The sequence below is a fragment of the Astatotilapia calliptera genome, chromosome 7 (assembly GCF_900246225.1).
Source record: "Astatotilapia calliptera chromosome 7, fAstCal1.2, whole genome shotgun sequence".
NCBI classification, from domain to species: Eukaryota; Metazoa; Chordata; class Actinopteri; order Cichliformes; family Cichlidae; genus Astatotilapia; species Astatotilapia calliptera.
In genome coordinates this window covers 34,299,073-34,312,001 of record NC_039308.1, presented here as the reverse complement: position 1 = coordinate 34,312,001, position 12,929 = coordinate 34,299,073, and the positions used below count along the sequence as shown (strand labels likewise).

The window sequence follows — 12,929 nt, the reverse complement described above, 5'->3', positions numbered from 1 at the left end:
TCACAGATTGAAAGCTGCAGCGCACTATAAAAAAAAAAGCATCAATCAGGACGTCTCTACCAGCATCTGTACAACCAGGAAGGACAGCTACAGCAACAATAAAACCTTTATAGCTGGATCAATATGATCTTGATTAGCAGAGGCAGCAGTGTTAGGATGTCTCAGGGCTTGAAATGAACAAGTCAGACTGAAAAAGCAATATTAACACAGTCAAGACCAAACTAAAGCAGTTTCCAAAACTTTTATCTACAAAAGAAAAACATTTTCAGATCAAATCACTCATAAAACTTGCAAAGATTAAAATTGGAATTGAACTGCAGTAACTTTGTGTGAGGGCCATTAATTCTTTTGGTTGCAATTATCTTTACTCCGACGGCACAATATTTTTGGCCGTTATGATGCGACTGTCAGGTCAAAACTTCCCTTTTCCATAACAGACCACTTTTTCTATGACACTTGTCATATGTCATGAAGAAGGTGGGGCTAGCTGGATGGCTATAAGCAGTCAATGGGAAACAAAAGCAAATGTATAATTGGGAAGCAAAATGTACACAGCTCTGGTTTTACATCATTAGGCTCAAATGCAGTCATTTTAGAAAAAAGCTCAGATTGCCATCATGAAAAACCTGCTACATACGTAACCCTGACCATTGACGGGTTGATCAAAGTCTCAGGTATGTTATACAAGCATCAGCTAACATAACCCCGAGCATAGCCTTAAGTAGAGATAAGCAATGTGCTACATGTGTCTGGTAAGCTCACCTCTTTCCTTCCAACACCAAATATCTCCTTTCCAAAACTACATCTCCAGACCCTAGAAAGGTTTTACACTCCAACATGTCAGTATGTCCCCAAACTCTCACACACAAAAAAAAAGACAAAGCAAGCACCTGCAAACTAAGGCTCATCTTTGAGGCATTGGTTCAGCTTTACTTTTTGGGCAAACAGGAAAAGCCAGGAGCAAGCTTTCAGCCTTTGAATCTGCAGAAGGGTAAAGCACGTGTTTGCCACACTCCTTTGACTTTCACATTTGACTTTAATCCAATAATCAATAAATTCCAAATGCAATGAAAACTTATCTGATAAAAGGCAAGGACATTTAGGAGAGTCTGTAAAACAGTGGTCTCAGTATGCATTTTGCTTAATATAAACAGCCTGTCATTTTTATAGGTTTGTGTATGAACGGCAAGAAAAAAAAGCATATTTAATTAGACAATGTTTCATTCAGATAATTCAGAAATTTTGGATATAATATTGGCAGCTTTATAGAAAGATGGGACCTGTGATGAATGATACCAAATGATAAACAGTGGAACAAGTCTCAGCAGAGTTGCAAAATCCATGAAACGCACTGCATTTCAGCCTGAGATGGTGCAGTCTGAAGGAAAAACACTCCCCAGTTGCCTCTAAAGACTGTTATACGAATCCCTCTGTAGTAGTTTGAGGTCCAAACCCTGAAGTGAAGAGCAATGCTCATTACTCTCTCTCCCTCTGTGCCACACTAACAAGATTAGGGCCGGTCCAAACTGCAGCTGCACAATACTCTACAGTTCCCCATTCGGTCCAGCTGCGACGGCTGTAAAATGGGATAAATGTGTTATCTGCTGGTTTAGTAAAGAGCAACGAGGCCTGTGACAACGAAGCCTTTGACTACGAGGAAGGTGGAGGCGCTTTTAGCAAGTGACAGGCATCCCATTTTAACTCCTCCCACACTATTCTCACTATTTATTAACAGGACAGACAGGCGTGAAAATACAGTTTCATATAAAGACGGCAACAAAAAAAAAAACTATATACAAACAGGTCTGTACAGAATCAATCTCATAACTGCAAACACAGATGCCAAGGAGATAAAGACAAGTATGCACTTTCACATCCCGCCAGTCAGGGTGGTACTTCCAGTTATTAGAGTCTGGAGACAGCTCGAGGTTCCCTAACAGTCTATGAGATGGTGACTCAGGCTGCAGGGATGCTCACTACACGAAGGCCTTGTATATCTGCAAAGAACCCAGGCTGTAAAGTCTGCTGCAGAGCACCAGGAATTTATTGGTGCACAGTTCATGGCATCAAAGCTTTAATGACCCAAATGCCAACTGGGAATCTTCATAACCACAGTATTACCCACCACCATCATGCAGAAAACACTGTTACATGCCCCTCTGCAACCCCAGCAGCATCAATCTGCATGCTCAGCAATGTCGGAGGCTGGACTAAAACTTTCTAACTACAGCAGTGATAACTATGTTCTACCACCCTGACACTATTACAGCTGTGGTTCAAGCTTTTTCTGAATGACCCACCAAAAGCTGAATTAGAGCTCATGCCCCACACTTCAATTTTTAAAATCAAATGAGTGAAACAAAATGCTCCAAGTTGAATTCAAGTTAAAACGCTTAAACATTTACCTGCACTTTTCTCTTTTCATTCTAGCTGACCATCTAGAATTCATCTTATAAGTTAAAGAGAAACTGAACAGAGAATCTGAAGAGAAAGGACCTATTGTGGATGCTTTTTGCACTGGGAGCTTCATAAAGTGTTCTAAAGGGCCACCACTGTGGACCACACTGAGAACTATGGGCCTACTCTGATCTTTTGGTTGTAGATGCAGGCATGCACACCTACAGAAAGACATTCCTTCAGTTAAAGTTTTGGACACTCTTCGGCAAATATTTTGCAACAAAACAATAGAATCTGCTGCTGAGGTCTCTAGGCATCATCTTTGACTGCATTTGACAAATTTAGTCCTTGCTCTGCTCAGCACAGTGACACATGAGCCAATTCTCCATCTGCTGCAAGCTCAGGTTATAGTGCCCCTCCAGCTTGCAGCACATCTTTAAATCACCAGCTGCAGTCCAAGACGGTACAGCTGGAGGAGGCCTGAGGCTCTCTGGAGAGGCAGCTGAATGGATCAAGTTTGAAAAGTCTGGAACGTGCTGCAAGGACTATGCTGAGGTCAGTGAGGAATTTTAAATTTGTTTGAGTGCCCACTCAAGCATATTTAAAATCAGCTGGAAACTGTTGAACAGTTGTATTTGACTGAACCAGCGAGTTTCCCTTTCACGAGCTCCCGCCTTTAACATTTAGACCATTACAGAGCTGACCTGCTGTGCACGAGGCCAAGGGACTCTGATAAAACTTCACCTATATATTTTAAAAAAAAAAAAAAAAGAAAAAAAAAAAGAAAAAAAAAGGGGGGAGTAAAAAATAGATCTGAGGAAAATGAAACTTTAAAAACCACCAGATATTGTACACTAAGAAAAGCTGTAAAACCTGTCAAAACTCCCAGAACTCAAAAATGAGGAGGGAAGTGGAGAAGACTCTTAAAGAAAGCCGAACAGGCTAACTAGAGAGACTTTCACACTGGAGGACAGGAGTGCAGAGAGTCGTCACGGAGATGTTCCAGTACTTTGTGTACACCAGTGTCTTGGTCTACAGCTCTAGTCCAATTAGGAGAGAGTGTGTGCTGAATTCAGCTGTCAGGTTCCTATCTTACAGTGCTTCACTATGAAAAGGATAATCTGTGGCAGCAAAAAAGGAGCTGGACTGCTCAAGACAGAAACTACTAAGGGAAGAGGACAGTGTTTCTAGGCAACCTTTCCCTGGCAAATAAAAGAGGCAGAAGGAGAGAAGGGCTGCAGTTTGATTTTTTTTTAGTGCACTACTACAATTCTTACAATTCTCAGATCTAACAGTAACAAACACACTGGTACTTGGCCATTTCTGGTGTCCAAACTCCTTGCTTTCGAAGTTAAAATAAATCTTACGAAGTTGCCGGAAATTTGAGTGCCGATGCAAGCAGATTAGGGCTGCCACAAACGACGATTTTAAATAGTCGACGTCATCATGACTAGTCGACTAATCGTCGCAGCCCTAAAGCAGATGTAGTCTTGCTCTAGACAAACACTGAAAACTTCACTTGAAACTTATCTTTTGCAAAATCTGCAATCACATTAAAGCCATCTCAGCTGTCAAAGTACAGAGACAAGGTTAAACTACAGTAGTGCTACTGGAAACATCTGAAAAGGTATCAAACAGTGGGAGTGCGGAGTTCTCCAAGGACCCGTTCCTGAACCCGCTTTCCCTATAATATCTCAGAATATGGAATACATGCAGGTCCATAACTAAAGTCAGAGTTACTGAAGAATGCTGTGAAGGGATTAGGGTCCCATATAATCGTTAAATGGTAGCTGCCTGCAAATATATTACATGTAGGTTCCATATACAGGCTTGTTAGATCCATCTCAGCACCATGCCGTGCATCTTAAAGCATGAGCCTCAGTAAAAAGAACAGGAGTGTTTGCCTTCATTTTATCAGTATGCCACAGTGTAAGCTTTCTCTGCAGCCAAAAATCAGCAAACAGTCTCATCCAGAGCACAAAGCACACTTCAGTGAAGTGCAGTGTTGGTGTAATGCGTTACTGTAATTAAATTACTTTTCCACTGAAAAAGTAGTAATTACTGTTCATTTTTAGGTATTTTAATTACAGTTACTTACAATGTACTTGTGTTACATTGTAAAATAATTAAACTCGCTGAATATCATTATTTAATTTCAATAATTTGTCTTCTAAACGTAGAAGTAAACTCTGCCGCTTTAACATCGCTGTAGTGCAGCTGCACGTCATTTCGCCAGTTTGCTGCATAGTCGTATTCTAAAGCGGAAGATGTCGGACTCGGCTGAAGCGAGTGGCGGTTTTATGAAATTGACACACTCTTCACTTTTCTGAAACAAGCAGACAAGAACATTACAGTAATATGTAAGCTATGTCCTGGGGAGACAAACCCCCCCCCCCAAAAAACCAACAACTGTCGGCCGTTGTTAATAGCACGAGTAATCTACTGAAGCGCCTGACACGAGAGCATAGACGAACACTTGATCCTTGTTAATCATCCATGGATAACACCACGGCAGCTCCTGCTAAGCAGGCAAAACTAGATTTTACTTCAGCAGCACAGAAAGAGTCTGAAGGTGAGCTTAAAAAAATGATTGCTGGCTACGTTGTGGAAGAGATGCTACCGCTGCGTACTGTAGAGTCTCCGTCTTTAAAAAAATGTATTTATTATTTAAAGAGTTTAATTTCTATTGTTTGTCCACTCAAGGTTTACTGGGATTTTTAGTAGTATTTAGTTAAATTACTTATTTAGTAATTAAGTTACTTTTCTGACAGTAATTAGATACGTATTTTAAATACAATATTGACTAATTAGTAATTAATTACTTTTTTAAAGTAACTTACCCAACACTGGTGAAGTAATTAGATGAAAAGATTGCTTTCAGGGAAAATGTTCAATGCTTTAATTACTAGTAAGTAAAGCTGTTGTGTTGCACAAGTATGCAATTCAACGGACCAATAAAAATGAAAAAGTAGGAGATGTTTATTGCACGGCCACATGTAATGCTTCTGCTCCGAAACCAACCCCCTCATCTTCTCAATAATGTCAAACTAAACTCCAGTTCAACAATAGTTACGGTCAATATTTACTGAAGTCTACAGAAGTTCTCACGCAAAGGATGTGTCTTATGTGGTTTAACTAGTTGTCTACAAAAGGGGAACCAGCAGTTAAACAACTGAACTGGAGAATATTTGGTCCCGGTGCCAAAACAATCAAAAGACTGTTTCTTTGAGTTAATGTGAATAAGAGGCCTCCAGTCACTGAAGAGGAATCATGGAACCGGTGAAATCCTTCATAATCAAGCTTCAAAAGTTCAGAGTACAAGTTTATTTCCTAAGGACGTTCATTTCACAATACTGTGCAAGTCTTTCATGAAACGGGCACAATCAGCCTTTTCCATTATTCATGTCAAGATTAAGCCAGTCCAGCACTTTTTTTTTTTTTTTTTTTTTTTTAAACCAGTCATCCCATCAATCTGTAAGCATAGTTCAACTATGACAGTCTGGTTAATACTGAAAGGAGGGTGTTACACACAGTACAGTTTGTGTACTTGTTTTTAGGGCTTCTTCATAATTTATGTTTCTTTGGTTCCAGCTTTCGTTTTGGTATGTAGTTGCATTTTCTAAGTTATTTAATAATATCCGTCCCTGCTTGGGGATTGTAGATTGAAATCAGTAGCCAACTTCATCTCTCATGAAATTAAGGTTTTAGTTTTATTCTTCATCAGAAACAAACAAGATTTCAGCCTGGGGCCATTTTCAGAATTTGGACCCATTAGGCTCAGCAGTGATAAATGTCTTGAATTATAATTACACTATGGTAAGAGTTTGTTTGGCCTTTTTGACCCAGTGTTACATAATGCTGCCGGTGTTACGAGCCAGGCCCAGAGTGATGTGGGCTGTGGTATGACTGGTATGCACGGAGCCTTAACTCAGGATGTTGAATTAAGAAAAGCTTCATTCATCCATCAAGGCTGGCAGGTTGGTGTGACAACTCAATCACATGCAAGGACTTCATACAAATTCCATTTTCAGATTCTGCATTCAGAATCTGAGACAAGACAGCTGCACTGCATTTGTAAAGACCTGTTTATGCCTTTTTATGAAAACAGAAATAAATCAGGATTCAATAACTTGGTCAATAAAGAACAAGGACTGATGACGGCAATAGTATCAATTAAATCATTGTCCCAAAGGGTTGAGGTCAGAGATCTGGAGGGATAAACTGAAGCACTTTCTCAGAACCAGACCAAATCCCTGCAATCAGCTTCCAAAATCTTGTGGCAGATCTTTCCACAGCAGCCGAGGTCAGCCACAGACTTGCTCTCATGATTTAAAAATGAAATGAAAACCTTTAACAATCTCATGGTTGGTGTTGTGTCCATTCAGCTACAGCACTAACAGTCACGCTCCACTCAGTGCAGAGAAATGAAGACTGCACAGGGTGGGACTTAACCCCCAGGGGGGAAAAAAACCAAACAAAAACAAGAGCTGGGGGTTACTTTCAGCAGCAAAACGCAACAATTGAGTGGAAGAGGGATCAACGTCAGGATCCGACACTTCAGCTGTCAGGATGAAACACTTCCCAACGCAGGAGGAGACGAAGCTGCAGCTGAGATGTGAAGGAGGACGATGTTGAGACTTGCCAAAAAGGTGCTGAAAAACTGGATCACAACACCGAGTGACTCAGCTACTGTTCAGCTGTCAGACTACTAATACAAACAGACAGCTGGGGTTTTGGCTGGCATGGATACAGATAGAAACCAAGACACAGTGGGAGCACACACACACCATGGAAACATGCTTGGAAAACCGTAGAATTAGACTGAATTTATTCCATCTTCCAGCTGTTTGTGTTTTGGTGGCTAACCTGTGAAACCTAAGATCCTTTTTACCTTTTCTTTAATAGAGTCACATTTGAAATGAGCAGCAGGGGGTATGAAGCAGAAAGGAAGGGAAGCAATTGGCTTAACAAAAAACAAAAAAACAAAAAACAAAAACCAGGTGGATGTGTGAACACAATGAGGTGGTGTACACATTCTCAGAACCGCTGAGGTTTGGCACCTCCCTGCTTTCCATTTTTCCTAATACTTTCATGCAGTATTAATGTCTTACTAACTGTATTGTGTTTTAGGGCTTCAAATGTCCAAACTACAAAAACAGCAGAGCTTTTAAAGCCACTTTGCTGGAGATTCACAATAGTGACTGAAATGAGAACTGACAGGAGTGTGCACAATTTTCTCACAATTCATCAAGAAACCACTCTACCTCTGATGGGATGTTCCTGCTGCTGAATAATTTGGTTTCTCTTCATGTAAATCTGAAGATTTACTTTCCCTCCATGTTCTTTCCATGTTACAACTAATAAAATATTTCATTGTGTTTAGATTAACACCGCATTTGCATTTTTTAAGATCATGCAGTCCAGGGTTTCCGTCAGCATATTTCAAGCCCGGCAGCCCACAGAACCAAAGCACTGGGAGTGGTTACCATTTATTTTTAAGATGCTTTAACATAAGTGAATGCTTGCTTGGCTACTTCCTGAACTTGTAGCTCTTATGTTCTTGACAACCCTACATTACTTTTTAATTCATGCTGCAAGTGGGGGAAAAAAATAAAATAAAAAAAAGTATGCTTGTGAAGAAGCAGTAATGTGAGAACCACAGACAGCTCTGCTGTTCCACTAATCCACACAGTGTCATGTGGTTGGCCATACAGCTTTTATTGAACAAGACCATCTGACCAGACTAAAAGTAGGAAAATACTTTAAAAAAAAAAAAAAAAAAATCCAATCTAGAGGCTGGACACTGCCCAAATACTGCATGCACCATCTCAAGCCATCACTCATAAGCATGCAGTGTTGTGTTTAACATTAATGACAAGTCAATGTCATTAGCTCACCAAGTGTGTAGCTAATGTTTGTGCAACAGCAGCATTGTTTTCACTCGCAAAGATCCACCCTGTCTGGTTTTTGCCAGGCCTGTGGTACCGTCTCCAGAGTCTTGACTCCCTGTTTATAAATGGTGGCTGCAACTAAGTTCTGTTGTGTATACAAATTAATGACAGTTGCTAACACGAGAAAACAAATGCAGAGAACAGAACATCGCCTTTGCATGGGATAGATAATAATTACAGTATGTGTGCAAATGCTGGATGAAATTCATGTCACCAAAACAAAAAAAACTGTATGGCATCTTTACAAGCGCTGGACCATTTTACAGTATAAGCTTGTACGCAGATCATGACTTGTACCATCAGACTTTATAAACAACTGCTGCTGGCACATTTCAGATGTATCTGAATACTGCTCGTACTTCAAATGCTCACAAATCATTAGTATTTGTTTCAATTATATAAACATGTCAAAATTTATGTTGTAGCATTCAAGTTTGCAGCTTTGGTGAGATTTGCTCCGGGGTTCAGCCAGGTGTAAACACAGATGAAGTGCCAAAACACAACTCAAGGCCGCGAGGGTGCCGTGACTCACCAGGTCTGCAGCGCAAGCCGTCAGCAGTCAGCTCCTGGCCCTCAGGACACACGCAGGTATATTTGGGGGAGTGTTTGTTGATCTGTGGTGCAGGCAGGCACATGTAGCTGCAGCCTCCATTTTCACCTTTCTCTGAGCACCAGTTAGTACCTGCACACAAAGGTTAGCAAATAAAAGCTAATCAAACCATTTCAGTTAACAAGTGTCACATGGGTACATTAAATCCACAGTGAAAGGAGCTTTAACGGCCTCTTCTACTATGAAGTATATCCACAGGTTGACGGAACAAAATTAGGGCTTAAGTCTCATCCATAGTGTGATCATCGACATTTTCATCCTATGGATCTTCGCACACATGATCATTATAAACCAAGAGGACACATTTTGATAGACTAAGTGTTTAAATATTACAGATTAACCACAAAATATCAAGAAACTACAGCTTCTAAGTGTACAAAATTAAAGTGGTGGTATGTATTGCATACATAAGTATACTGTACATCATGGAAACAAATACTGCTGAGTTTCTATACAAGTACTGTGTTGGACCCACTGGTGATCTCATTGATACAGGTATAGCCCATTGACAGAGCTCAATGGTCATGGATCTTTACCTTTCTTATGAGAACTTTAAGAGGATCGACTGGCTTATGTTTCCCTTTATAATCCAATCAGAGCACAACATGTGACTGTAAGGCTTCACAAACATGTGAGGATAAATTAAAGATTGGGGCTCGACGTACTAGCCTCCTCTGTTACACCCTTTACATGATTCTCAACTTGGTTGCATCATTAGCTATTAAAACTCGCGTCAATAATGGCGACATGATCACAGCTTAAAATTATAATCACTGGCACTCCTTGTACCTTGATCATGTGTAATTACAGTAATTTCTGATTACTTTCCCCTCATTAGCTTTCATTAACTCAGAAGTGACATCAGCTCTGATACTGGGGTTCCTGTGATGTCACTGAGCCTGCAGGAGTAAAGATTTCCAAGCTTAAGTATTAATATCTGTCAGTTCCTCCTCTGCTAGTTTCAGCTCCCTCCTTTCTTACCTGACAGCTGAATGAGCTCATGGTACACTATGATGTCCTGGGGGTCGTTCAGGTTGCTGGCCAGCGTAACCACGTCAGAGCCTGTGAACTTGTTTGCACCGTAGATTGCTTCCTTTTCCCCATCAGTCCAGAAGACTCGATCCTGGACAAAGGGCAGAAGAATAAACAAAAACTTTAACACTGAAGTCCTCTCAATCACAGCAATACAAAACTTCCATAAATCACTGTCATCACACAAGTGCTTAAGTGCCAATAAAGTGTCAGCTTTGTGTCATTACAAGAAAACTTGCTCCCATTAAGATTTGGGCAGATTTTTACACTGATGAAAACTTTGTTACAAAATTTCAGAATAAAGCCAGAGTTAGCACTAAAGCACTAAGTAGCACAAGAAATGTATTCCCTTCAGGAAGCAATACATGACTTCTTAAGAAGTAAATCATAACTTGAGTAAAGTCCTCCAACACCACGTTTAATATGACTCATTAAATTATCAGAAACAATTTCAGTGCCATAACATACCAACATTTATACATCTTAGAAACAATTACATGTCATTTGTTGTGATATTGTTTTATACCAATATAAAATAAGAGTTAATTCTACAATAATCTGTAAACTGAGTAGCCCTTCAACAATTGTAAGAAATTTATGAATCCACAGTAATACAAGTCACATCTGCTCAGATCATGTGTGGTGTTCCTGCACTGCACGCAAAGTTGCATCTAAATATTCTGATGAAGCTGCCACATGGCTTTTGATGCTTACGTTAAGCCTGTTCATGTGTTAATATATTAAAATATAAAATAAGGACGAGGACTTTTTATAATGACTGAACGCGATTTAACCCCTGAAAAGCTTTATGGACAAAATAAAGCAAAATTTTGCTTCAACATAAATGTTCCTGATGATATTAAATGGATGGATTTTTATAAACTGTGCTGTTAGGAGAAATCTGATGATGGTTTTAGACCTCATGCCATTGTGTGAATAAATGTGCCATCACATCTATACTTTTATACAGAATACCTGAAAACCCCACACACAAACACATGGGAAAGTCTTTATTCAAGAACTGGAAGGTAAAAATGTACACAGAACACTCGATTTGAAAGGTAATATCTTCTAGTTGTTTTGCATGTTGTTAAACACAAACAACATCAAGTGTTTTGGTGGATACTAAAACATGTCAACACTGTACCTGCACATTGCAGTTCTATAAAATATGCAAAAAACAGATTAAAAAAAATTTTTTGGTTCATTTTCCATTAGTCTGCATATAGTTGCTGTGTGGGTCATTGGCAGATCATGTACAATACACATTGAGGGCGACTGGGTTGATTAAAGGATTTTGTGCAACAAAAGTCTTTATCATACTTGTACATGGTTTGAAGCTGGGAGCAGCTTTTCCTTTCCTGTGTTTGATTTTTGTAATTTTACTTAAAACTAGGACCAGTTTGTTTTGGTAGATGAAACGTCATCAAGGACAAGGCAACTGGCACCAAAGACACATTTAAAAACATGCAAATAAACTCATGTACACAGGCGATGAGGTCTGTGGCAAATTTTCCCAGACAGATTTCTTAAATGCAATGTGCAATAACTGATTGTGTCATGAAACCAATTTCCTGGATCAGAACTACATTTTTAAAACGTTTTGTTCATTATCCTCAGACATGTGATGTAAAGCGCTCTAATGCCCAACATACAGGTCAGACACTTCATCTTCCGGCTGTCAACATAAACTGACCCAGACTGGCTTAGAGAAAAGACAAATGCAGTACCTCAAAAACGGTGAGAGCAAAGGGGTGAGCGAGGTACTCTGAAGACTGGAGCACTTTATTCCTGTTGTCCCCGTTTAGGTCGACGCTACAGAGCATGTGCAGCTTTGAGTCGACCCAGTACAACCTGCCTTTGATCAGATCTGGGGTAAAAAGAAAAAAAAAGAAGCAGGAATTAAATGGGAAGACTAAAGAAGGGAGAACAATGGGAAGGAAAGTAGAAAGCAGACAGAAAAGTGGAATGAGATGAAAGATTAAATTGTTGTACTGATGATTCTTTAACAGGATGAATCAACTGACTTTTAGTCTTAATGGTGCAAACGTCACAAAAGAAAGCCGCACTGCAGTTTGTTTACCCATTTCTTTCTGTAAAAGGTCACTGTCCAAGTCAATTTAAAACACTAAGCATTTCCTGTAAGGTATTTTCAAGCTTTCCAGCACCTTGTAGTTATTGTAAGTATATACTGATATTACACCATTTTACTAGAAACAATGTAACAAAACAATCAGATGAATGAGAACTTTTTAAAAACACATTAACCTAGGAGTTGTGACATTTTTGGAAACAATGTATAAAATGAACATTGACTCAGACTGGTTTGTACAGGCACATATTTGAATCTGTATTTCACCAGAACGCCTGACTAACCTACAGCTGCTACAGCAACATAACCATCACTTCGCAACAAAACAAAAAACAAAACAAGACTAGCCTATTGATTAGTATTACTATGAATTCACCAACTCTGTTAAACTGAATACATCAGGACTTCAGCTTATTTAATGTAAAATCCCCTAACTACAGCCACCCTCTTATGTTGTTACCTGGTTAAAAAAAAAAAAAAAGAAAAAAAAAAAAAAAAGGACTCTTCTTAGAGACTGCACAATTGGTTACTCAGAATTTAGCTTACAAAAATTGATTGAAGAGGAGGCCAAAGTCAAGCCAAAGTTCATTCAAATTGCATGTTAAGTCCCACACACAGTTCCATCAGAGGGCAAACATCAAAGACTGACAGATCACACAATAGACTCAAACAACAGCAAGCCAGGGTCGAGCAGCGTCCTCTTCAAAGATTCTCTGCAACTCATTTTCTTCTTTCTCATTTACCTCCTAAGACCTGAACTCTTCCACGGCATGCATTTTTAATTTCTTTGATATTTGGTCATATTGGGGCCTGATGAATGTAAAACCAAAGAATTACCAGATTTATT

The 12,929-nt window shown here is 39.5% G+C and overlaps 1 protein-coding gene across 1 annotated transcript in view; it reads right to left on the bottom strand.

The window, feature by feature from the left end:
* Positions 1 to 12,929, bottom strand: part of vldlr (very low density lipoprotein receptor) — a 72,487-nt gene that overhangs the window by 6,273 nt on the left and 53,285 nt on the right. The window contains exons 14-16 of the mRNA XM_026174470.1: positions 11,721 to 11,860; positions 9,940 to 10,081; positions 8,881 to 9,030 (exon numbers count right to left, since the gene is read on the bottom strand). Coding sequence (XP_026030255.1) covers positions 8,881 to 9,030; positions 9,940 to 10,081; positions 11,721 to 11,860 — 432 coding nt within the window. The remainder of the gene's footprint in view (positions 1 to 8,880; positions 9,031 to 9,939; positions 10,082 to 11,720; positions 11,861 to 12,929) is intronic.